The sequence below is a fragment of the Lygodium microphyllum genome, chromosome 16 (genome assembly GCF_053477565.2).
Source record: "Lygodium microphyllum isolate KBCC chromosome 16, Lygodium_microphyllum_v1.1.10, whole genome shotgun sequence".
NCBI classification, from domain to species: Eukaryota; Viridiplantae; Streptophyta; class Polypodiopsida; order Schizaeales; family Lygodiaceae; genus Lygodium; species Lygodium microphyllum.
The window spans coordinates 123,802,952-123,826,271 of record NC_141150.1 but is presented as its reverse complement, the minus strand read 5'-3'; the positions used below and the strand labels follow the sequence as shown (position 1 = coordinate 123,826,271).

At 41.6% G+C, this 23,320-nt stretch overlaps 2 protein-coding genes and 1 pseudogene across 2 annotated transcripts; 2 read left to right on the top strand and 1 right to left on the bottom strand.

Annotated features, from left to right (window-relative positions):
* Positions 1–4,789: 4,789 nt before the first annotated feature.
* Positions 4,790–6,297, top strand: LOC148023364 (uncharacterized; annotated as a pseudogene).
* Positions 6,298–7,157: 860 nt separating this feature from the next.
* On the top strand, positions 7,158–8,105 carry LOC148023363 (histone H3-like). Its single transcript, XM_087695373.1, has 2 exons — positions 7,158–7,215; positions 7,792–8,105. The coding sequence occupies exons 1-2, from the start codon at positions 7,158–7,160 to the stop codon at positions 8,103–8,105; spliced, it is 372 nt and encodes a 123-aa protein (XP_087551499.1).
* A 12,712-nt stretch (positions 8,106–20,817) lies between these two features.
* LOC148023362 (mannose-specific lectin-like) lies at positions 20,818–21,192 on the bottom strand. Its single transcript, XM_087695372.1, has one exon. The coding sequence runs from the start codon at positions 21,190–21,192 to the stop codon at positions 20,818–20,820; it is 375 nt and encodes a 124-aa protein (XP_087551498.1).
* Between the last annotated feature and the right edge of the window lie 2,128 nt (positions 21,193–23,320).

Below are 23,320 nucleotides of genomic sequence, written 5' to 3'. Positions count from 1 at the left end.
CGAGTGGTGCCAATAAGCCCACCAAGAGAGGAGCATCTCTGAGGGGCAAGGGGACTTAGCGGGGGCTATGAGTCAATTAAAAATCCCTTAGTCCCTTAGGATGAGATGTTAGCTACCCTCGTTGGTATCACCGGATTTTAGATCTTCTAGTGTATTAGCATAGCACCTGAGGCCGAGTTGATTGGAAGCGCAGGAGCTCGGAAAGCCGCGCAATGGAAAGGCACTGGAAGCCCGGATGGGTTGTGCAATGGAAAGGCACTGGAAGCCCGAATGGGTTGTGCAATGGAAAGGCACTGGAAGCCCGGGAAAGGGTTGTCCTGTGGATGAACTCAGACGCCTCGACAGGCCATGTTGGGACGCAGAAACGCTGATGGAGGCAGCGTCATTAAATAAAAGTGAATGATTGTAATTGAACAATGAATTTAAATCAAAGTAGGGATTGTTGTCGGTAAACAATGTCTTATCTTGTTTGAAACGTTTGAAAGGCTGTTTTAATGAACAAAGTATCGTAAATAAAGTAAAGGAACCTATTTGTATATTTAAAACACTGTGGTAGTAATTAGGAAACACTAGACCCTTTAAGGAAAGTGGGGAATTGGTAGTCCCGACGACTCCAATTCATGGCCGGGTGGATCCGATACGTCAGATAGCCTTCCAATAATTCTAGATCCGTAGGAGCGTCGTAAGGATGAGAAACCCAAATAAAACTTGTTTTAGGGGAAAGGTTAACGGCCGTGCCTCACACTTCATGGGGAAAAAGGCGTTAACTCTATGAACCAAGTGCAAGGTTTATTTACTGTAATCTTGAGGTCGCAAATCTCGATTAACAGTTAGAGGCTTTAAGAGACCGTGTTTCCCCTGCGAGGTAGATAATAGACTACGATGAAGCAGTACGCTGATGCGAAGAGATCGGATAGACAATTTGCAGAGGGGAGAAAGTTTTCCTTTCAGTACGACCCAAAAGAAGTTCACTATCCCTAGGGAAGTATAAGAAGCTCAGTGCAAGGTATTGTAGACCCTACATTATTACCAAAAGGATAGGTATTGTAGACCCTACACTATTACCAAAAGGATAGGATCCCAAGCCTACAAACTGGACCTACTGGCACATCTCAAGGTACATAATGTTTTTCATGTAAATCTGTTAAAACCTTACATACCGAACCCATATCATGTACTTGACGATGAGCAGATTGTCATGCCAAGTCAGAGTATTCTTGAGTTACAACCTGAAAGATATAGTGGAGACTCGGGAAAGGATTCTTAGGAACCGAATCCTAAGAGAGCATTTGGTACAATGAAAGGACTACCCAACCAAGGATGCGACATGGAAAGACGAAGTTTCACTTCTCGAGGATTACCCTCAGTTCTTTGCGAGATGACGACATCTCAAGTCCTTATGTTGGGGAGAATGTAATATCCCAACCCGAGGTTGTGCTATTGCAAATCTTTTTCTTACGAGAACTTTAAAGAGAATTGAGTTTTAAAAAGTGTACAAATTCAGTTTTCTTTTTTTACATTTTTTGAAGTGTAATTACCGTATTCGCAAAGGAGTCTTGTGCTATATGTGTGAGCATACTCATTGGTCGAAACGGATCGGAAAACGAACAAAGTATGTGCACATTAGACTCAATTCAATTAATGAGGAATTGTTGGGAATAATGCAAAATTGAATGGTGAAAAGGCTTAGGGCAAAAACCATGGTTTTGGGCACATGGCTTGGGCATGTGTGGTGCATGAGGCAACCATTGCCAAGTGTCAGGAGCATGTGAGAAGGCGCCTCTTCTAGAGAGAGAATGGGCTCAGTTAACTGCTCCTAACACCCTCTCACTAAGGCCCTGCACTCCCCTATATAAATACCCCATCCTTAGCCATTTTTAGAGAAAATTTTAGAGCAAAATTTGAGAGAAATTTTAGGGTTAAGCTTTAGAGAAATTAGGGTTAGGGTTTGTGAGATTAGAGTTTCACATTAGGGAAAACCCTAATTTCCTAATCGCTCATTAGATTTAGAGAGAAGTTGACAACGAAGTAGCAAGGACCATAAGAGCTAAGGTAATGTTGTAATTTTCAAGTTGCATATCCTCTAAATTGCTGCAAATTAATGAATTTCGGCACTAGATTAATTTCTTAATCTCTTAATTAAGCTCAATTACTCTCCTTCTCTCTACATTAATCAAAATCCTCTTATGTATCTAGTCAATTTCTTTAATTAAAGCATGCATGAGCATTTATACACTCAATGTAATATATAAAAGCATTCTATGTGTGTGTGTGTGTCTAATTATGCTTAATTTGCCAAATTGTAATTAACGAGCGCTAATCATGATTAGCAAAATTATGCACAATTAGCAAGAATTGATATTTTTCTTGCGAAATTAGATAGCATATAAGTATGATGCAATAAAGAAATGCTAAAAAATCTATTAATATATAATTATTAAAAATTAATTACTTTTCCTAATTATGAAAATAAATTAGGAAAAATTAGAGAATCTTAAAATTAAAAAGTGATGTGAGTACCATGTGTGAAGATTAGTGTAAGGATCGAGGAAAAATAATGAAAATCTAATTTTGAATTAATTAAGGGTAAAAAATCACTTAATTAGAGTTAAAAATCAAGCTAATTTAATTAAGTAAAATTAATAAAATTAAGATTCTAGAAATTTTTGTAGAATTCTGAATTTTTTAGAATTTAGAGAATTTTTTCTATAATTTTTGCTCATTTTAGGAAATTTTAATCAAATTTTTGAGTTAAAAATAACTTTTTAATTAAAGAAGATGCAGAAATTTATAAAATCTACATTAAAATACCTAGAAAATTAGGAAATTCTAGATTTAATTTAAAAATTGTAAATTAGATTAAATTTCAAAAATAATAGGGTAATTGTAACGGAAATTCATATTCGCACTCTACGCTAACCTCAATCTATATGCGAAAATTGTGTCAGTTTTTTTAACTTTTCCTCGTGAGCTTATTATTGTGTGTGAGTGAAAAATGGCCCCAAAATGCACTCGTGAGTCTGTACACAACGAAGCCAAGACTAGTCGCGAACACGAAGCGTTGGCAGCAGCCACTACACACAATGTCGTCGCTACTATGAATGTACACGAGGTGAGTGGAAAAGCTTTCAATTACGAAGTTCTTGAATTAAATTAATGTCATAATTTAAAGGCATTGCATACACGACCTTAGTTTTAGCCTAGGGACTAATTGAGAGAAACCTTGACCGTAAATGCAGACAATCGTTCTACGAAACTCGCGCATGTGTTTTAAAGTATTTTAAATTCAAAAGAATGTTTGATCTTCCCAAATGGAAGTGTTTGAATTTCCCAAATTTGTTTGGAAAATAGTAAATTTTAAATAAGGAAAGTTCTAATGGGTAAAATTGAATTCTCGCCAACTAGGCAGAATTGACGACTTCGGCCGTGTGAATAAGTTCTATGGGCGTAACCTCCACCCCATTGGGACGTTTCCCCACTCTGGAAGGGTAGCGCATCGTAGCTTGAGATGGGATAAGCTGCTCGTTTTTCTTGGGCAAGAGACGAGTGGTGCCAATAAGCCCGCCAAGCGAGGAGCATCTCCGAGGGGCAAGGGGACTTAGCGGGGGCTATGAGTCAATTAAAAACCCTTAGTCGCTTAGGACGAGATGTTAGCTACCCTCGTTGGTACCGCCGGATTCTAGATCTTCCGGTGTATTAGCATAGCGCCTGAGGCCGAGTCGATTGGAAGCGCAGGAGCTTGGAAAGCCGCGCAATGGAAAGGCATTGGAAGCCCGGATGGGTTGTGCAATGGAAAGGCACTGGAAGCCCAGGAAAGGGTTGTGCTGTGAATGAACTCAGACGCCTCGACAAGCCATGTTGGAACGCAGAAAGGCTGAAAGGCCGATGGAGGCAGCGTCGTTAAATAAAAATGAATGATTGTAATTGAATAATGAATTTAAATCAAAGTAGGGACTGTTTTCAGTAAACAATGTCTTATCTTGTTTGAAACGTTTGAAAGGCTGTTTTAACGAACATGTTTGTATATTTAAAACAGTGTGGTAGTAATTAGGAAACACTGGACCCTTCAAGTAAAGTGGGGAATTGGTAGTCCCGACGACTCCGATTCATGGCCGGGTGGTTCCGATAAGTCGGATAGCTTTCCAACAATTCTAGATCCGTAGGAGCCCGTAAGGATGAGAACCCAAATAAAACTTATTTTAGGGGAAAGGTTAACGGCCATGCCTCACACTTGATAGGGAAAAAGGTGTTAACTCTATGAACCAAGTGCAAGGTTTATTTACTGTAATCTTAAGGTCACAGACCTTGATTAACAGTTAGAGGCTTTAAGAGATCGCGTTTCCCCTGCGAGGTAGATAATAGACTACATTGGTTGCTCGTAATCCCTTCGGTATTCCAGTCGGGATGAGGGAGGTCGTCAACCGCATACGTACTAAAAGTCTATTAGGCTGTCAAAGGTTAGTCTTCCCCGAGTTGGGGTCGGCACCTCACACAAGTTCAAGAGAAGTTGAGTACCATTGCACAATTGAAGAATACCATTCAATGAATGAAAGAGACTCCACTGGGAGCAAGGGAGCGTAAACGGACCTTTAGTTCTATAGAGACACTTGCACTCGGTGGTGGTGCTTGCAAGAGGAGAGTGTTAACAACTAAGTGAGCATACTCTTCCCATCAAGTTTCAATTAAAACATACATTTTCATGTTAACACTAACAAGTTGTTGATGTAATCTCAAAAATTTTATTCAAGAGGTGTGTGCTAGTGAGACCCACACTGATTGTGCATATCTTATGTTGAGATGCCTCAAGCCAATAGACATCATCTCCTTCCTCCATAAATCAGAGTCAAAGCGCATGAGGGATGCAATCACTAAGGAGGTAATGCAAAAATTTTCCAACATAGTGTCCGAGCTTGATGTCTTGATTGCATGTGACGATGCAGGCATTAGCACAAAGGGATACCAAGGGGTCCATCAACTCTTGAAAGATGCATTACGCAAGCATGGCATCACTCAATACTTCTTTCTTGTACCACATAGGATTCATCTTGACCGAAAGGTAAGTAGTTAAGATGTTTTTTCTCGCCTAGGGGAGTATCTGCATGTTGAAGGCACAATGTGCATCCCTGGCATTTTTAAAAAGCGCTCGGGGTCGAGGAATGGATCAAGTGCATCTGCAAAGCCAGATGGATATCAATATACAAAGTTCAATAATATTTTTGTTGACCTGAGAAAACTTCAACAAGCAATGATCTCTAAGTAGGTGAGGGCACACATTTTTACAATGTATGACCTTTGTGTTCTTATAATGTATGACCTCTATGTTTTGTAGTGCTAGGAGAGAAGTTGGCTTTTGTGTTGAAGCTGGATGAGTGTGTCTCAAATAGTTAAGGGTCAAAGGCCTGAGAGGATTAGCGTAACACTCATGAATGATGCCTTATTCTGTGCAAAGCGAGAAGATTCGATGCTCCAGATATACCCTCTTTTAGTGTCCAATCGGAGAAGGAGATATGGTGGCTAGGTGCATTCGAAGTTCCCAAAGAAATGCACAAGGTCCTCCAATGGATGTTTGATAGAATTCCATATATACCAGAGACAATTTGTGCTCAAATGATGTCAGGCGAGAAGTTGGATGTTCAAGGATTTGGAACATTTGAAGTGGAGTGGCATTTGGGTGGAGATTTGAAGACAATTAAGTGCTTGCTTGGATGCAAGCAAGGTGCCAATTCTTTGTTGCCTTTCTCATTCTATACTCGTGGATACAAGAAACCAACGAAGGGTCAAAATGTCACTTCACGAGGGAAGAGACTAGAACAAAGCACCATCGCACAGCCGGAAGCTCAAGATGGCGGTGTGGGTGAGGATGCAGAAAGACAATGGGACACGTCTGTGTTGAGCTGCCCCATGCTTGACGAGCTAGACAGGGCATGCTTGGATCGTGATTGGAATCCTATCATTGACTTCCCACTCACTAATGTTTATTTATGCACATTACATGCATTCATGCGTATATTTAATCGTTTGTTGAAGCTTCATATTGATTATGCATTCACCATGAAGCCCAATGAAAGATCAATAGATGCAATGACCCAAGTAGAGGCCCTTCTGAATTCAATCGGGTGTCATGGTGGAAATGTTTCCATTGTGGCTAACAAAAACTCTAGCGTCACTCATGAGATTGCTCAACAAGTATCCATGAGTGGTGCAAAAGCGAGAAGGTTTCTTCAAAGGCCACCCTCAAAGATGACAAGAGCTCATCATGAGGACGGAGAAGATGATGAGGTGCAGTCGGAAGAGTAGATGTGGGAGCTGTGGAAGGAATTATGCAAGTGCACCACCGACAACGATCCAAATCCAATGGTCGATAATCGAGGAAAGCGTGTGGGCATCTTTTGACAAAATGGTTAAGCTAATGTCTCGTTCAAGTACAACGGAACAACAGCGTATAGAGTTTCAATATCGTCTAGTCAAGTTCACGACAGTAGTCACTAATGCTTGGGGTGAAACAAGCATAACCCATTATATGGTATGCCATTCTAACACATCAAATATAGGACTAAAAATAGACACGCACTAATAATACTTCTTTTGTTTGGTGGGATGGTGCAATACATTTTTTTTGCACATGGGACCTACTTCATGAATACATATGGGTCGCTTGACATTTGGAGTACACAAGGCATGGAAAAGTCGCACTACCGGGTGAGGGGGTTTATTTCAAAAATACGCATCATGGAGGTGGTAGAGTACGGTCAAACTACTTACAAGAGATGTTTAATTAGTTCTTTCGAAGCACATTTGGACGTAAGTGAGACATGGAGCATGTGCGAAACTCTGAAATTGCGAGACAAGCTGGACGATGAGCCCGCCCATCACCGTTCTGAGGCATGGAGAAGTACACATGGCCTTGCAACCCATGCTACTTAGCGTCAAACTAGGGTGCGTGTAGGCAAAATATGGGCAAGGAACTCCTAAGGCCATATTGTATCTTTGACTAAATTTTCAATTTATGTCATTTTTGAATTAAAATTGGTGTACCGCGTGAAACCCCCCGAGGAGGGTGGACATTAGTGGGTGGCCGAATGTGAACGACCACCTCCAATTTAAAACCTCATTCTCTCACAACTTCATAACATTCCACCCACGATACTTCTCCTCACATGGCACGCACTAAGCAAACTGCACGTGCAAATGTGCAAAATCGTAACATGCTCCAAGGTACTCAATGCCCATGGAGACCCGATGAGACCAATAGGGCCTCCACATCAGTACCACACAAAGAACAGAGTGTAACGTGGGGCAGCCATACACTACGAACTCTAGGACGACGTGCGGCCTCATAGTCAATAGGTAACGCACCCTCAACATCTACGGCGACAATGGGCCGGATTAAGATGATGGGAGGCTGGCGGTGCTTAATAGGAGGGTACATCGATGATGAGCCAGACACGGACCCAGAGGAGCCGTAACCCCATTCAGACGGGGAGCCTAGTGTAGGCGGCAGGGCACCATGGGAGGACATGTAGATCCCTCCCATCTGCGCATTGGGCCCTCGAGGCAAGGTACTACCTCCTCGAGCTTTACGAACCAGAAAAATGCCCGTAGAGCCTGAAGATGAACAAAACAATGAAGATGATGAGCAACAGCCTAGCAATGAAGGGCAAGAGCTACAAGACATACTTCAGTAGTAGCAGCAATAGTCAGAGGGGAGGCCAGATCCAACACAACGGAAGAAGGCAAGAAAAATAAAGTTCTTCTAGAGAGCCCGTCGACCTGCCCCGCAAAATGTCCAAGCACCTCGTAGGCCCCAACAAAGAAAGGCACACCCCTACAGCAAAGTTTTTGCAGAGATCAAGCACTACCAGAAATCAACAGAACTTCTGATTCGCAAGGGTCCCTTTGCAAGGACATGCAAAGAATTTTTGCAAAGCTATCGGATAGAGTTCCGCATGCAAGGTGTCGCACTCGAGGTGATCCAAAAGGCAACCGAAGCATATTTAGTGAGCCTATTCGAGGACACTAACCTATGTGCAATACATGCAAAGAGAGTTACAATACAAGATAAAGACCTAGCCCTTGCACGGCGCATTAGAGGCAAGCGTAATTAGAAACCTCAAATGTAATCTTCCTTCTGTAATGAAAAATACTTTTGTCTACGACTATGTCAGAGCACTCTAGCTCCTTTTCGATTGTGTAATTAACTAATTGTACACGAGCGCTCTAGCTCAAAATTCTTGTTTTGATTTTTTTTCTCATCTACAAAAGTTCTTGCGGATGACACGAGACTTGCGCATCGATCGGCGTGCTGGTGATGAATTTATTTTTTTGTTAGCTGTTAGGGGCTCCTGTGTGGCCATTAATCAGCCTTCCAAGGATTTTGGATGGTTGATCTACGTGTCTCTCTGGCCAAGGCCCCTACAGCTACATAGGAGCCCCTAGCAGTTGACAAAAAAAGGATTCATCACTAGCACATACCTGTCTGTCGGTGCACAAGTCTCGTATCGTCCATATCAAAGCAATAACTTTAATTTCAACTGAATAGAAAGGAATGAACAGAAGTTGTGCAACAAAACATGTGTTTTCATTAAAAATCATGTTTACATTGGACCGTCATTTCCAAGAAGTTTATTTACAAAGTTTGTGCGATGCCACTTGGCTTTAGGGACCTTAGCAAGCAAAAGGGTTTTGGTCATGGCATCAAGATCATCATTGCCTAAGCTTCGGTGTATCCTATGTGGGCAAACCCTGAAATCCTGTGCTAAAGGTACCTATAGCTAGACCCTTCCTCACTAGGATTACATAGTTAGCCCCTTGGCTTATAGGGGAGAGGCACAAAAATTTTGAGAGGGCTTTCACTGCCCATACATAGAATCGGCCGAAGGGTGTGAAGTCTATGTGCAGGATGGCAATATCTTCCTTTGGCATCCTCTCGATATAGTGTACGATGGTCGCTTGTGGGCCGAATGCCTTGCGCGTGGCTCGCCCATGCGTCCATGTCAATTACGTTCTCCAAGTACAAGACATATTAGCACTAGCAGTAAAAACCAAACTGTACTGAGCGACATAAGGTGTTTGTTTACCTCATCCAAATCGTCTTCCTCTTTGTTCGTGTTGAGGTTAATGGAAGACCTTTTGTGTGTGGTGTCTTTTTCTAGCTTGGAGTCGGGCAGGGGGTGCATCATCCTCTGCAATGAGCAATGCTTGGATGGCCATGAATTCCTCTTCTGACACTAGGTCTTGCTCTACATTCTCGACCTCCTAGTTCATGAGGGTGACAGTTTCTAGTACAGAATCACCAAGGGGGAGGAGCATGTCACTCAGGGGGTCAGCAGTGTTGTCTAAGGGGAATTCAGTCTTGATGGCAAGCATCCCCCAAGCATTCATCCATTCGAAGGCTGCATGCTTTATCCAAATCATGGAGAAAAATAGGTAATATCTCGCCCTCATTAAGCTGTAGAGGAATCCATTTATCCTTTTTAAGCATCCAATGCTCATAATGAAAGCGAGTATACGATGTTGTGCGAGATCTTAGGTATCTTATGCTAATATTTTGCCCCATGTTGCATCTATAAGTGTACCCATTGTGCAATCCTTCCTCCACAATTGCACATTTCTCACCAAGTAATGCCTCAAAAAGCTCAAATTCAACCTCCTTGTATACAAACATAGTAGTAGTTTGGCTGAATGGAAGGTCATGAAAAATGTGCACAAAGACATGGATTGTGCAACACCAACTCAAACCCAGAGATCTGGACGTTGTTCCAAACTTCATTGATGAACAAATGTCCATACTGGTCTTATGCTTGAGGGCAAACACTGACCAAGCATCTAGTTAGGGCCATTCTAAGCTATGAAGATTAGGTGGTGAGAGAGGTTCGAGTTAACCATACTCTCCCGCTTTCTTAGGAATAATATACGTATGTGAATAAAAGAATACCCTTCTTTGATTGAGCTGTGGTGGAGGCATTCCAACAAACATCACCTCCCCAATGCTCATATAAATCGATGTGAATGTACCTGATAGACTTTGGAGAGGTTGCTCTTCAATGAGACTTGAGGGGAAGATGACTACAAAAGCACCAAAGTAAGTAAGCATGCAATGATTTATATTGAAGTTGAAGAGCAACAATGTGATACACGAAACAAGAAACCTACAATTCGTAGAGAATGCCCTCTGTCAAATGTTATTACGTACATGTATGTCCGATAATCCAATGGACAATCGCCACCACTCCGCACATTTCTTCTCCTTGAAACCAAGAAGCCTCCCTTTCCAATGTTGGTCTAATACATCGCGTTGCCGCACACGATAAGGGCCAATCGCTGTGGGTTGCATGTAAACCCAAGAGCCTCTCTCGAACCCTGTTGCTACCCATTCTCCACCATTGTTCCGTGTGTTATGCAACACAAGTTCTTCAATCTTGTCTTTTGGTAGTTGATGGTGTGTGCACGGGGTGGTCATTTGAATGGAGGAAGGGGGAGCTAGTATGGCTTGAGAAAGCTAATGCGAGCTTCTAAGAGGTTTGGTGAAGTGTAGGTTGTGGCAGCAATGGATAGCTTGAGAGAGAGTTGATGGAGAGAGTTTTGATGGAGAGCTTTGGTGAGGTGCACCAAAGGAGAGGTTGAGATGTATGCATCAATGGAGACCATGGGAGCCTCAGATTAGGTGCACTAATGGAGAGCTTGAGAGTGGAGAAGCAACGGAGAGCCTGGGAGGGATGGTGCACTTGTAAGCTAGGAGAGCTTGAGAGAGCTTAAGAATGGAGAAGCAATAGAGAGCTTGGGAGGGATGGTGCACTTGCAAACTTGGAGAGCTTGAGTGTGGAGAAGCAATGGAGGGCTTAGGGTGCAGAGGAGATGATGATTCTTAGCAATGGAGAGGTATAGAAAGCTTGCTTGCTGCAACAATGGAGAGCTTGAGAGGTTTAGAGAGAGAAAATGGGAAGGAGAGGATGTGGAGTAACAAAAAGTTTACTTGCAATCAAAGGGAGCTTGGGAGAGGGATACTATAGATAGGAAATACTTTTTTGACCATAGTATAGGTTGGGAGGGAGTTTTAGAGGGAAAAAGTGAAGTTTTGAAAAAGTTTCATTTAAAAAAAAACTAAGGTTTTTTTATGCACAAGATTTTTTGGTGGGGCTAAAAATGCATGCATTTAATAACCCCCCACTCCCCCTACCTAACCCCACCCCCTACCCCCCTTCCTTCTCTCTAGGGACGAAGACATAATGAGGCTAGAAAAGTAGACTTCCCCCTACTCTGTGGAGGGCCCCAATTGTTACCACAATCCTCTTCCTATTGGCCCATTCATAATCACCCCTTAATCTAAAGGGCCCTTTTGAGGTCCAAACTTTTCCTAATGGGGCCTTCTTTTCCACAATTTTGTCATCTTTTTTTACCTATTCTCCTATCAACTACGATAATTATTAGGACACTTACTGTGATGAATAAGAAAGATAAGAAGAGGTTCCCTAGAGCTGGCCACAATCACCATGACCACTACCTCTTCTTTCAATCGCCATTTTGAGGATAGAATGTAGTGTGAACTCGCATCCCAGGTTTAGAGAAAGAGAGACAAGGGGAGAGAGAGGCAGAGACATAGAGATAGATAGAAAGAGAATACCATATGACCCCTTGGCCATAGGGCTAGAAAATTGTAAGACTCAAGAAGAGAGACAGAGAGAGAATGAAACAAGAGAGAGAGAGAGAGAGAGAGAGAGAGAGAGAGAGAGAGAGAGAGAGAGAGAGAGAGAGAGAGAGAACCCTATGACCCTTTGGCAATAGGACTAGAAAATTGTAAGACTCAAGAAGATAAAGAGAGAAGAGAGAGAGAGAGGGGAGAGAATGAAAACAAAAGAAGAGAGAGATAGAGAAAGAGATACAAAAAAAGCTAGATAGAGAGAGAGAGAGAGAGAGAGAGAGAGAGAATACCCTATGACCCTTTGGCCACAGGGCTAGAAAATTATAAGACAATAGAAGAGTGAGAGATAGAGGAAGATAATGAAACAAAAAGAGTGAGAGAAAGAGAGAGAGAAACATAAAAAGATAGAGAGAGAGACAGAGAGGGATTATAGAGATCATGGACCTAGATATACCATCTAGCACTAGTGTAGCCATCATCGTTGACCCTACTTCTAATACTTGCTTCCATTGATCAACCACCAAAGAAGGAGCTTGATAGATAGGTTACTAGGACATCAAAGAGCCGTCTTGATGGATACCTAGGCATTGAGTAGTACTTCAAGTTTGGTGTGCAATTCATTGTGTTGATTACGAAAAGACTCCTACAATTGAATGCATCATGGTCGTGGAACAATATACTTGTGTTCCGATAAGTTTTGGGGTGACCAAATTATTTTTGGGGATCAGCAAGGCCAACCATCTTCTATGTAAAACCATCTTTGTAACTATATTAGGACCAATTTGGTTTCCAATTTGTAGATTATTGAGCCTGGTGAGCCTAGGAAGTTGGTTTTTATATATGTAGATTTTTGGTCATGGGATCTGGGCATATAGGCCGCCTAGTTTGCTTTGTGGAGGAGACTTTTTTGAATGCAAGAACTAAAGGAGCTCTCATCAAAGAGAGTCATGTAATTTTCATCAATTCCTGCATGCAAATGAGTAAGAATTAGGTTTATTGCTTTTACATGTGTGTACTCCTATGTGTTGATGTGCTCTATGCATGTTTTGAGTGACCATGTGCATCATATGTGTCGTGTGTGTGCAAGAACTATGAGAGGTCATAGCCACTCATAGAAAACTCCATTTCCCTTCATACTTCAACCATACGATCCTCTCAACATATAGATTAGGGGGGTATATCAAGTCATCACCATTTTGAGACAAAAGCATCATATACACGATTGTGTCAGATTTGGTTTTGGATGTGCACAAAGCACACCACACACTCATATTGTGTTTCAAAGTGTATACACACCTTAGGTATGAAACCAATTCTTTCCGCTATGTTTTATTATGTGTGTACATGCATCACACTCCCAGAAGAGACCTAGACACTCAATACTAACCCAAAATAGGTCCAAAAAGTGTAAACAGCTGGTGCAAACCCTTACAACCATTATGGCAAACCCTCGGCTATGGATGCATGGTTCAACAAGTTCCACATTAGTGTCCTTGCAGTGCTCCTATAGCAACATGTCAGTAATGAAAAGTACAACTGCTATGAAGCCAACACTACATTATCACATGAATTTCTAAGGCTAGAGCAAATTACACATAGGTTGCGGGCTAATCATTTTTGCATTGAAAACTTACAAGATGAGTTCAACTCCATCACCAGCATAGTAAATGCTAGAATGACTAGAGCTCGAGATGGCCAATATAGGGCCATATCTATCAAGATCCATCAGTAAATATGCGCACTTTGTGAAAAAGGATCTCCCTACTTTCTAAGATCCTCACCATCGCCTGTGTTCCCATTCACATAAAATGTGAAATTGCCACCAACTTGCCACGCCTCATCTGTTTGGGAGAACTTGAATGGGACACATAAGGGCTTTCTTTTTCATAATTTTGTCATCTTTTTTGACCTATCAACTACAAAAATTATTATGACATTTATCGTGACTAATAAGAAAGACAAGAAGAGGTTCCCCAAAGCTGGCCACAATCACCACCGGCACTACCTCTTCTTTCAACCACCATTCTGAGGACGGAATGTAGTGTGGTAGGGGGAATGTAGACCTGCACCCTAGGTTTAGAGAAAGAGAGACAAGGGGAGAGAGAGAGAGAAACATAGAGACAGATAGAAAGAGAATACCATATGACCCCTTGGCCATAAGGCTAGAAAATTGTAAGACTCAAGAAGAGAGAGAGAGAGAATGAAACAAGAGAGAGAGAGAGAGAGAGAGAGAGAGAGAGAGAGAGAGAGAGAGAGAGAGAGTGTGTGTGTGTGTGTGTGTGAGAGAGAGAGAATACCCTATGACCCTTTGGCATAGGACTAGAAAATTGTAAGACTCAAGAAGATAAAGAGAGAAGAGAGCGAGAGAGAGGGGAGAGAATGAAACACAAGAGAGAGATAGAGACAGAGATACAAAAAGGCTAGATAGAAGGATAGAGAGAGAGAGAGAGAGAGAGAGAGAGAGAGAGAGAGGATACCCTATGACCCTTTGGCCATAGGGCTAGAAAATTATAAGACACAAGAAGAGTAGAGGACGATAATGAAACAAAAAGAGTGAGAGAAAGAGAGAGAGAGAAACATAAGAAGATAGAGAAAGAGACAGAGAGGGAGAGGGAGAGGGAGAGAGAGAGAGAAAAAGAGAGAGAGATTCAAAAAAGACAGACAGAGAGAGAGAGACGGAGAGAATACCCTATGACTTTTGTGGCTTCTTGGCATTAGGGGAAGGATGAGGTCCATAGGGGCCCTTTAAGATGCCATGGGCTAATCAACATGATTAAGAGAAAGGCAAATGGGTGTTTGCCATGTGGAGAAGAATGTTGGGTTTTTAAGAAATTCTAAAAGATTCTTTCAAAGATTCCCTGTGTACTTTTTCTCTCTAGAAAAGTGGGAGGGAAATTTTTTGATTTTCGAATCAACATATGCGAAGATTACAGATCTAGAATCTATGCATTGAAATCTTTCCATAGATATGTTACATGATATAGTTTTTCTCGTCCGCCGAATTTAAATTGGTTTTGGTGGGAAATTTTAAAATTTGAAATTCTAGCCGTTTGAAGAAAAGAAGAGCATCCAAAGTTAAAGAACATTAACAAGTTAAGCCAAAGTGCTTAAAATTTTAATATGGCAGCTTAAAGGGCCCCTATGGGCCTCAACCTTCCCCTAATGTCACAAGCCTAGTAAAGAGGCCTTGCGACCTAGAAAAGAGGCCTATGTAGCTGGACATAGGCCTAGAAAAGAGACCCCTGTGGGGCCAAAGGGCCATAGAGCTTTGAGTGAATGATGTTAATAAATTGGTATGACTGAATCCTAGTGGCTAAAGGGCTATGATTGAGTCCAATGGCCCTTTGGCCATAGGGCGCGAAAACTCAAAGACTCTTTGGCAATAAAACCCAGTCACATAGACCTATAAAAGAGACCCCTATGGCCCTTTGGCATAGGGCTAGAAAAGAGACCTCTATGGCCCTTTGGCATAGGGCTAGAAAATTTAAGGACTCAAGAAGAGAAAGAGGGGGGGGGGGGATGAAACAAAAAGGAGAAAGAGATAGAGATTCAAAAGAGAGGGAGCACCCTATTACTCTTATGGCAAGCCGGTCACACAGGCCTAGTAAAGAGGCCTCTGGCAAATAGAAAGAGACCTATGTAGCCACACATAGGCCTAGAAAAGAGACCCCTATGGCCAAACGGTCATAGGATTATGAATGAGTGATGCAGAGAAACAAGTGCGTATGAGTCACATAGGGCTTTGAATGAGTGCGATGGCTAAATGGTTGAGATTGAGTCCTCTGGACAAAGGGAGTTGTCACTCTTGACTAAATGGCTATAATTGAGTCCTATGTCCCTATGACCATAGGAATAGAGACTATATTGCTAAATGACGAAAATTGAGTCTTATGACCCTTTAAGACACAAGGCTAGAGAAGTCTATCTCATCGAATGACTAAGATTGAGTCCTATAGCCCTCTGGTCATAGGGCTAGAAAATTCTAGTACTCTTTTGCAATAGGAGCTAGAAATGAGGGCTATGATTGAGTGGCCACCAAAAAACTACTATGACCACTGAAGCTCTATACCAAGACCTATGACTGATTTTTATTAGCCCTATAATGGATATCCTTATAGTAATAAGAGGTCTTCATTATTGAGTCTTGTGGCCCTTTGGCCATAGGGATATGGATGAGTGAATATAAAAATATCTCTAACTGAGTGGTCTTATGCCTCCAAGGATACCTCTATATCAATAACAACTCTTCATTCTTGAGCCATAACGCCCAGTGGATTACCATTCGAGACCTAATAATGAGATTGGGTGGTTATTGCCTAGAAAGGAGACCTCATAGAAATCTCTATCTTTGAGTCCTATGGCTTTTTGGCCATAGGACTATGACTGAGTGGGTACCATAAAGCAGGAATAGAAAAGAAACCTCTCCATATTTAAGAAATATTTCTTAATGAGCCATATGCCTATGTTTGTAAGGGCCCTTAAACATTAAGAAACCTTGCTTGTTGAGTTTTATGGACCGTTGACCATAGGACTAAAATAGAGATGTATTTTCAAGGCAGCTAAAAACTCATATGGCCAAAGGGTCGTATGGCTATTAGGTTATGATTAAGTCCCACGGCTCTTTGACCATACGGATATGGGGTTTCTTTCAATAAAACAAGTTGATGTTCTTGAGAATAAAATCCCTATAGGGCTATTCATCAAAGGAGAGAAGATGCCTCTTACTTGTTTGAGTGACCACTAATAACTCTTATGGATTTGGCCATAGGGGTGTGGGGCTATTATATATGGTCCTTAAGATCGTTGGAAACACTTTGTAAAAAAAATTACTTTGTGGACACCTTTATGGGTGAGATGTCACAACAACAAAAGAACCAAACCACTTTTGGTGGATGGCACTATAGAGCCTCAAAAACAATGGGATTTGGATTTCTGCTCACCATCTAGAGGCATTCTAGAGTGGGTTCATTTGTTCTTTAAGGATTTCCATGACTCTCCCTTCAAGAATTGTGGAGCTGTTCAATATACAAAAGTAGACACATGCGGCATTGATAGGTCTTCATGCCTTTGTGTGAAGACAACAGAGGGTATATCTTATCTAGTGAATCCTTTGGCCTTGAGTGTTGTATCACACATGGCCGAGGGTGAGATGATGATGATGAAGGTTAAATGGTTAGAAAACACCTCTGTGAGGAGCTAGTGAGTGCCACCACTTTCATCACTGCATTAATGACAGTAAATCAATATCTCTTGAAAAAGGAAAAATGATAAGAGGAAGCGTCAACATGAAGAGAAAGATGCAGAGCCAATCAAAACTCTGAAGGAGGTGGGGACAACAACATCAGAGGTCAAAGATATTATTCTGCATGCAGAGCCAACATCAGAGGTCAAAGATATTATTCTGCATGAGTTTATAGAGATCATGGACCTAGATATGCCTTCTAGTACTAGTGTAGCCATCATGGTTAACCCTAATTCTAGTGCTTTTTTTGATTCCATTGATCAACCACCAGAGAAGGAGCTTGATAGACAAGTTGCCAAGACATCAAATAGCCGTCTTGATGGATACCTAAGGCATTTAGCCGTACTTCAAGTTTGGTGTGCAATTGATTGTGTTGATGTGTGTTGATTACTACAACCTTGTGTCAGACTCCTACAATTGAATGCATCCTGGTCGTGGAACAATATACTTGTGTTCCGCCAAGTTTTGGGGCGACCAAATTATTTTTGGGGATCAGTAGGGCCAACCATCTTTTGTGTAAAACCATCTTTGTAACTATACTGGGACAACCGATTTTGTTTCCAATTTGTAGATTATTGAACCTGGTGAGCCTAGGAAGTGGGTTTTTATACTTGTAAATTTTTGGTCATGGGCTGGGCATAGAGGCGGCCCAGTTCACTTTGTTGAGGAGAATTTTTTAAATGCAACAACTAAAGGAGCTCTCATCAAAGAGAGTTGTGTGATTTTCCATCAATTTTTGAATGCAAATGAGTAAGAATTAGGTTTATTGCTTTTACATGTGTGTACTCCTATGTGTTAACTATGCGTTGATGTGCTCTATGCATGTTTTGAGTGACCATGTGCATCATATGTGGTGTGTGTGTGTGCAAGAACTATGAGAGGTCATAGCCACTCATAAAAAACTCCATTTCCCTTCATACTTCAGCCATAGGTTCCTCTCGGCATATAGATTAGGGGGGTATATCAAGTCCTCACCAGTTTGAGACAAAAACATCATATACAAGATTGTGTGAGATTTGGTTTTGGGGCTGTGCATGCAGCAGACCACACACTCATATGGTGTTTCAAAGAGTATACACACCTTAGGTATGAAACCAATTCTTTCCACTATGTTATATTATGTGTGTACATGCACCACACTCCCAGAAGAGACCTAGACACTCAATACTAACCCAAAACAGGTCCAAAAAGTGTAAACAGTTGGTGCTTCCGAAATCTTGTCAAATTTTCTCCAAACAGCCTTATAACCATTATGCCAAACCCTCGGCTGGATGCATGGTTCAACAAGTTCCACATTAGTGTGCTTGGAGTGCTCCTACAACAACATGTCAGTAATGAAAAGTACAGTTGCTATGAAGCAAACACTACATTCTCACACGAATTTCTAAGGCTAGAGAAAATTATGCATAGGTTGTGAGCTGATCAATTTCTCATTGAAAACTTACAAGATGAGTTCAATCGCATCACCAGCACAATAGATGCTAGAGTGACTAGAGCTCGAGATGGCCAATACAGGGCCATAGCTATCAAGATCCATCAAGAAATATGCGCACTTTGCAAAAAACAGATCTCCCTACTTTCTGACATCCTCACCATTGCCTGTGTTCCCAGTCACATCAAATGTGAAATCGCCACTAACTTGCCACGCCTCATCTGTTTGGGAGAACTTGAATGGGACACATAAGGGCCTTCTTTTTCACAATTTTGTCATCTTTTTTTCCCTATTCTCCTATCAAATATGATAATTATTACGACATTTACCGTGACTAATAAGAAAGATAAGAACAGGTTCCCCAGAGCTGGCCATAATCACCACCAGCACTACCACTTCTTCTAACTACCATTTCGAGGATGGAATGTAGTGTGGTAGGGGGGAATGTAAACCTGCACCCTTAGTTTACAAGGATCTTCATCGAAAAATGATCACTCAAGGCATGTTTTACAGTTTTTTGACATTTTGGGTGACTAATCTAAAATCCTGCCAAACCTTGCGAATATATCCACATGGTAATATGTTCGGGCTCGTATGAGTTCCACTTTGTAATTTCCCAAGCATTTGAACTCCCACCCATGAATTTAGCTAGAACTAGCCTTGATAGGACTCAAATTAGAAGAAACTTGAGTTTTGGCTAGTTTTGGACAAGACCTAATTTTTGGCCAAAACTCCTATATAAGTGAGTGCTTGTGTAAAACCCATCCTTTTTTGCTCCTTTCTCAACTCCCTCTTGTGGAGAGTGAAGAAGCATACTTGCGAGAGCTCTAGTCTACTCTCATGAGCTTGTCTTGGTTAAGGAGGACTAATCTATTGCTTATGTTTATGCTAAAGCATGTCTATTGCTCTCTCTCTCTCTCTCTCTCTCTCTCTCTCTCTCTCTCTCTCTCTCTCTCGCTTACGTTTATGCTAAGGCATGTCTATTGCTCTCTCTCTCTCTCTCTCTCTCTCTCTCTCTCTCTCTCTCTCTCTCTCTCTCTCTATCTTCTTGCTTGTGTGAATGCATGAGTGTTTGCTTGAGCTTGAATGCACGTGCGTGTGCTTGAGCCTAGTGTAGGGTTTACATTAGGGCTAGCTATGCATTGCATTGAGAGCCCGCAAGTGTTCTTGCCCATGTGCTTGAACCATACTTGTGCAGTGAGAAGGAAGTGATAGGATTAGAAGGAGCTTCCTTCAAGCTCTTCTTCTCCAAACCAAGCATCAAGGGGGGCCACTCCAAGAGCTTGAATCATAAGACCTATACTCCATTGTGAGTGAAGCCTCCATGCACCAACTAGGTTGGCAAAGGTCATTTCCTTAGGAACAAATACGATTAGGATAGTGTCTACACAATAGACTACATGGCAATAGAGGCCCTTGAGATTTTAGACTCTCACCACCACCTCATAATGGCATCGCTCTTATGAAGACTCATCTTCGTAGCATTTGTGGTTATGATATGGTTCAAGTAATGGATCTTTTGAGTGAAAAATCAAAATTTAGATTCCTTCCCAAATACTTTGATCTTCTTGATGAAATTGAATATAGCACATATTAAGTACTCTAGGTGTTCTATTTTTTGTTTATTATAAATCATTATATCATTAAGGAGAACTACTATATTTTTTCCCAAATATGAACCTAAAACTTTATCCATCAACATCATAAGTGTTGCTAGAATATTTTTTTTAAAAAAAGCCCATCCATGCTTGGCATTTGGTACTTATTTCTCGCCATTATCTGGTTAAGTGCATAGTAATCTATTAAGAAGCACATGCAACCATATTTTTATTTGCGAGAAGAATGGGAGAAGCCCACGATGAAGAATTTAAGCATATAAATTCAACTAGAAATGATGCATAGTAAGTGCATGAGTCTAGTAGAAATGGTGGATATATTCAAGCACAGACGTGCGAATACTAGAAATGCCGTAACTACATAAGTCTAGACGTGCGAATACTAGAAATACCGTAACTACATAAGTCTAGACACCTAAATCTGGTGAGTTTAGATTCCTAGAAACAAATATGGGATGAGAGAGAGAGAGAGAGAGAGAGCACATGCAACCATATTTTTATTTGCGAGAAGAATGGGAGAAGCCCACCATGAAAAACTTAAGCATATAAATTCAACTAGAAATGATGCATGGTAAGTGCATGAGTCTACTAGAAATGGTAGATATATTCAAGCACAGATGTGCGAATACTAGAAATGCCATAACTACATAAGCCTAGACGTGCGAACACTAGAAATACCGTAACTACATAAGTCTAGACACGTAAATCTGGTGAGTTTAGATTCGTAGAAACAAACGTGGGATGAGAGAGAGAGAGAGAGAGAGAGAGATTGCAGACGATGAGAGGTGGCCATTGTTTTATTTAGCTATATAACACCTGGGCCCAATCCAATTACAACACAGGCAGAAACACCACCCCTCTTCTATAAGTAGTGTAGCTTGTATGTAAGCTACTTCTTGTCGACGCAGTTAGACCAGACGGACACGTCAGCGCCGTCATAGATGACGGCGTTGCCGTCGTTCTGCAGCACTAGCTTGTAGCTGTCGTCCTTGAGAGGCTTGTCGGAGCTAGCCCACTCCACCGTGCCGCAATCACCGAGCACCAGTAAGCGGCCGTCCCTTTGCAGGCAGGCCCGCTTGCCACGCTTAGCTGTGTTGCTGTGCCAGACGGCAGTTCCAGCTGGCGACTTGTACTCCACAAAATTCCCATCACCCTGCATGATCAGAGAATACTGCCCATTTTCCGAGGTCAAGCTCTCATCCATCGCCAGCTCTTGGTCGGCGTACAAAATGGAGCCATGTTTCTTCGCCTGCTCTGCTGCCATTTTTCTGATCCTGATCTTCAGAAGGTGTGCTATTAGTTCTTCTTCTGCACTTGATCATCTCACCGCCGTCTTGCCTCTTTATAGGCGCTAACGTGCAGGTGATAATTGCCTATTATGTCCGCATTATCTATATTCGCGGCATTATCTTTATTATTCCCTTTTTCCTTTATGCTCATAATTATAGCATTCGTGGTCCATGGAGAGAGTGGACATAAGATGCGGTGTATGCGCCGTATCGAACAAAGCGCCGTATCGAACAAAGCTTGGCATGGAACACCATACCACCCTTCTCCCATGTCCACACCACCACCCTTCTCCCATGTCCACACCAATAGCAATAATACAAGCTACAACACAAGCACTCATCACTCGAACACTATTCACAATATGCCCACCGAGGAAACCCAAAGGTAGTGTAAAAGAAAGCATCCATTATAAAGAGAGGGGGTGTGTGTGTGAAAGAGAGAGAGAGCGAGACCCCCACACACACACAACGACCTTATAGTATTGGCAGAGACATGTGCCACACAATCTCTACCAAAGCATTATCTATGTGCTATTTATGGTTATGTTCTTATGTTCTTAAAAATCTCACCATGTTGCTACTTAATTGAAAACATTGGAGGAGAGAGAGAGAGAGCTAGAACACTTGCAAGCACACACACCCACATGTGTGCACACACACACACACAGTACAACACACCATCCTTACAAAAGCATTATCTATGTGCTATTTATGGTTATGTTCTTAAAAATCTCACCATGTTGCTACTTAATTGAAAACATTGGAGGAGAGAGAGAGCTAGAACACTTGCAAGCACACACACCCACATGCGTGCACACACACACACAGTACACCAATCATCGGTGTACCAAATCGGGTTTGTTCTCATGATATAGTTTCTCTAGCACTATGGGGGGGTCACTGGTTTTTAAAATCCTTTTTTGCATATTATTTACTTACAAAAGGCTTCCATTTTAAAGGGGGCATTTACATATTGAATAGAAATAGAGTGTGTTTTAATAATTAAAAACTCATAGATAAGGGGTTTTAAAAATACACCTTTAACACATGTGATATAGAGGGTTTACGGATAGCGAACCGGCCCTTGAGACATTGTGAGAAGGCCTGAGAGAAAGAGAACCACCTCTATAAATAGTCCTTTCGAGAGCCTTGGAATGAACAACAACCAAACATGGTCATCGCCAACTATAGCTCGAACAATACCAGAGCTAGATTGTCCTTGAACATTCACCATGTCACCAACACCCAAAACAATAAAGAGACGCGGAAAATACACAACTTGAGAATTGCTCTAGGCACCAAGATTCAATCACAGGGGGCTTAGTAGGATGAGAGGAAAAACTCACACTCTCATGCCACTCTCAAACACTACCCGAGAACCTAGCAACAATATGGAATCTCACCTCTCAGTCTCCTCATCACCGAAAAGAATCGAGATTCTCTCCGAGAAAGGCCATAGAGGATCTTTCTTTGCTTGCGTGTGTGTTTTATGCCCGCTTCTTCTTCGGCTCAATCCTTGGTATCTTGTTCATGTTCTTTGTGTGGGCCAAAGAGAAGCTTTCCTTGCTTGATACAATCCTTGATATAATCATCATAGAAAAAAGAAAGCTAAGTGCTAAGTTAGGATGCATGGAGAACACATCCCCCTCATAAGAGTGACACTGAGACTGAGCACGCATATACAAGAGAATTCAAACTCTAATCAATTCCAATACCCTTCATAGTGAAACCATATACACACATTTTGTTTCACGTCACTTGGGCCAAACCAAGAAACGACTTGGTTGGCCCTCCTCTTGACCTCGATGGAGTGAAGTTTCTTTGCCCAATAGAATTTGTCAGAAATGTTTTATTTAGATCGACAGATCATAGCAGACAAAGAGACCCAAAGTGCAAATATCCAATGAAGCTATCAGAGCTTCAACACATAGGATTATCATGCACACTATATCAAAGATTTGTGGAGAACCACCAGGCTGAACCCTAATAATGGACAAGTGGCAATATACTTTGTTCAACAAGTATATTGGCAGGACATATTAGGAAGGCAAGTTATGTGGCAACAAAGAGCCAAGAACACTGGCGTTGGCATGGGTCATCCCA

What these genes read in the sequence shown, in the direction of transcription:
- LOC148023363 (XM_087695373.1), top strand. Translation starts at nt 7,158, where the DNA reads ATGGCACGCACTAAGCAAACTGCACGTGCAAATGTGCAAAATCGTAAC. An exon ending in AAATCGTAACATGCTCCAAG is followed by an intron (nt 7,216 to 7,791) that starts GTACTCAATGCC and finishes AAAATGTCCAAG; the next exon opens with CACCTCGTAGGCCCCAACAA.
- LOC148023362 (XM_087695372.1), bottom strand. Translation starts at nt 21,192, where the DNA reads ATGGCAGCAGAGCAGGCGAAGAAACATGGCTCCATTTTGTACGCCGAC.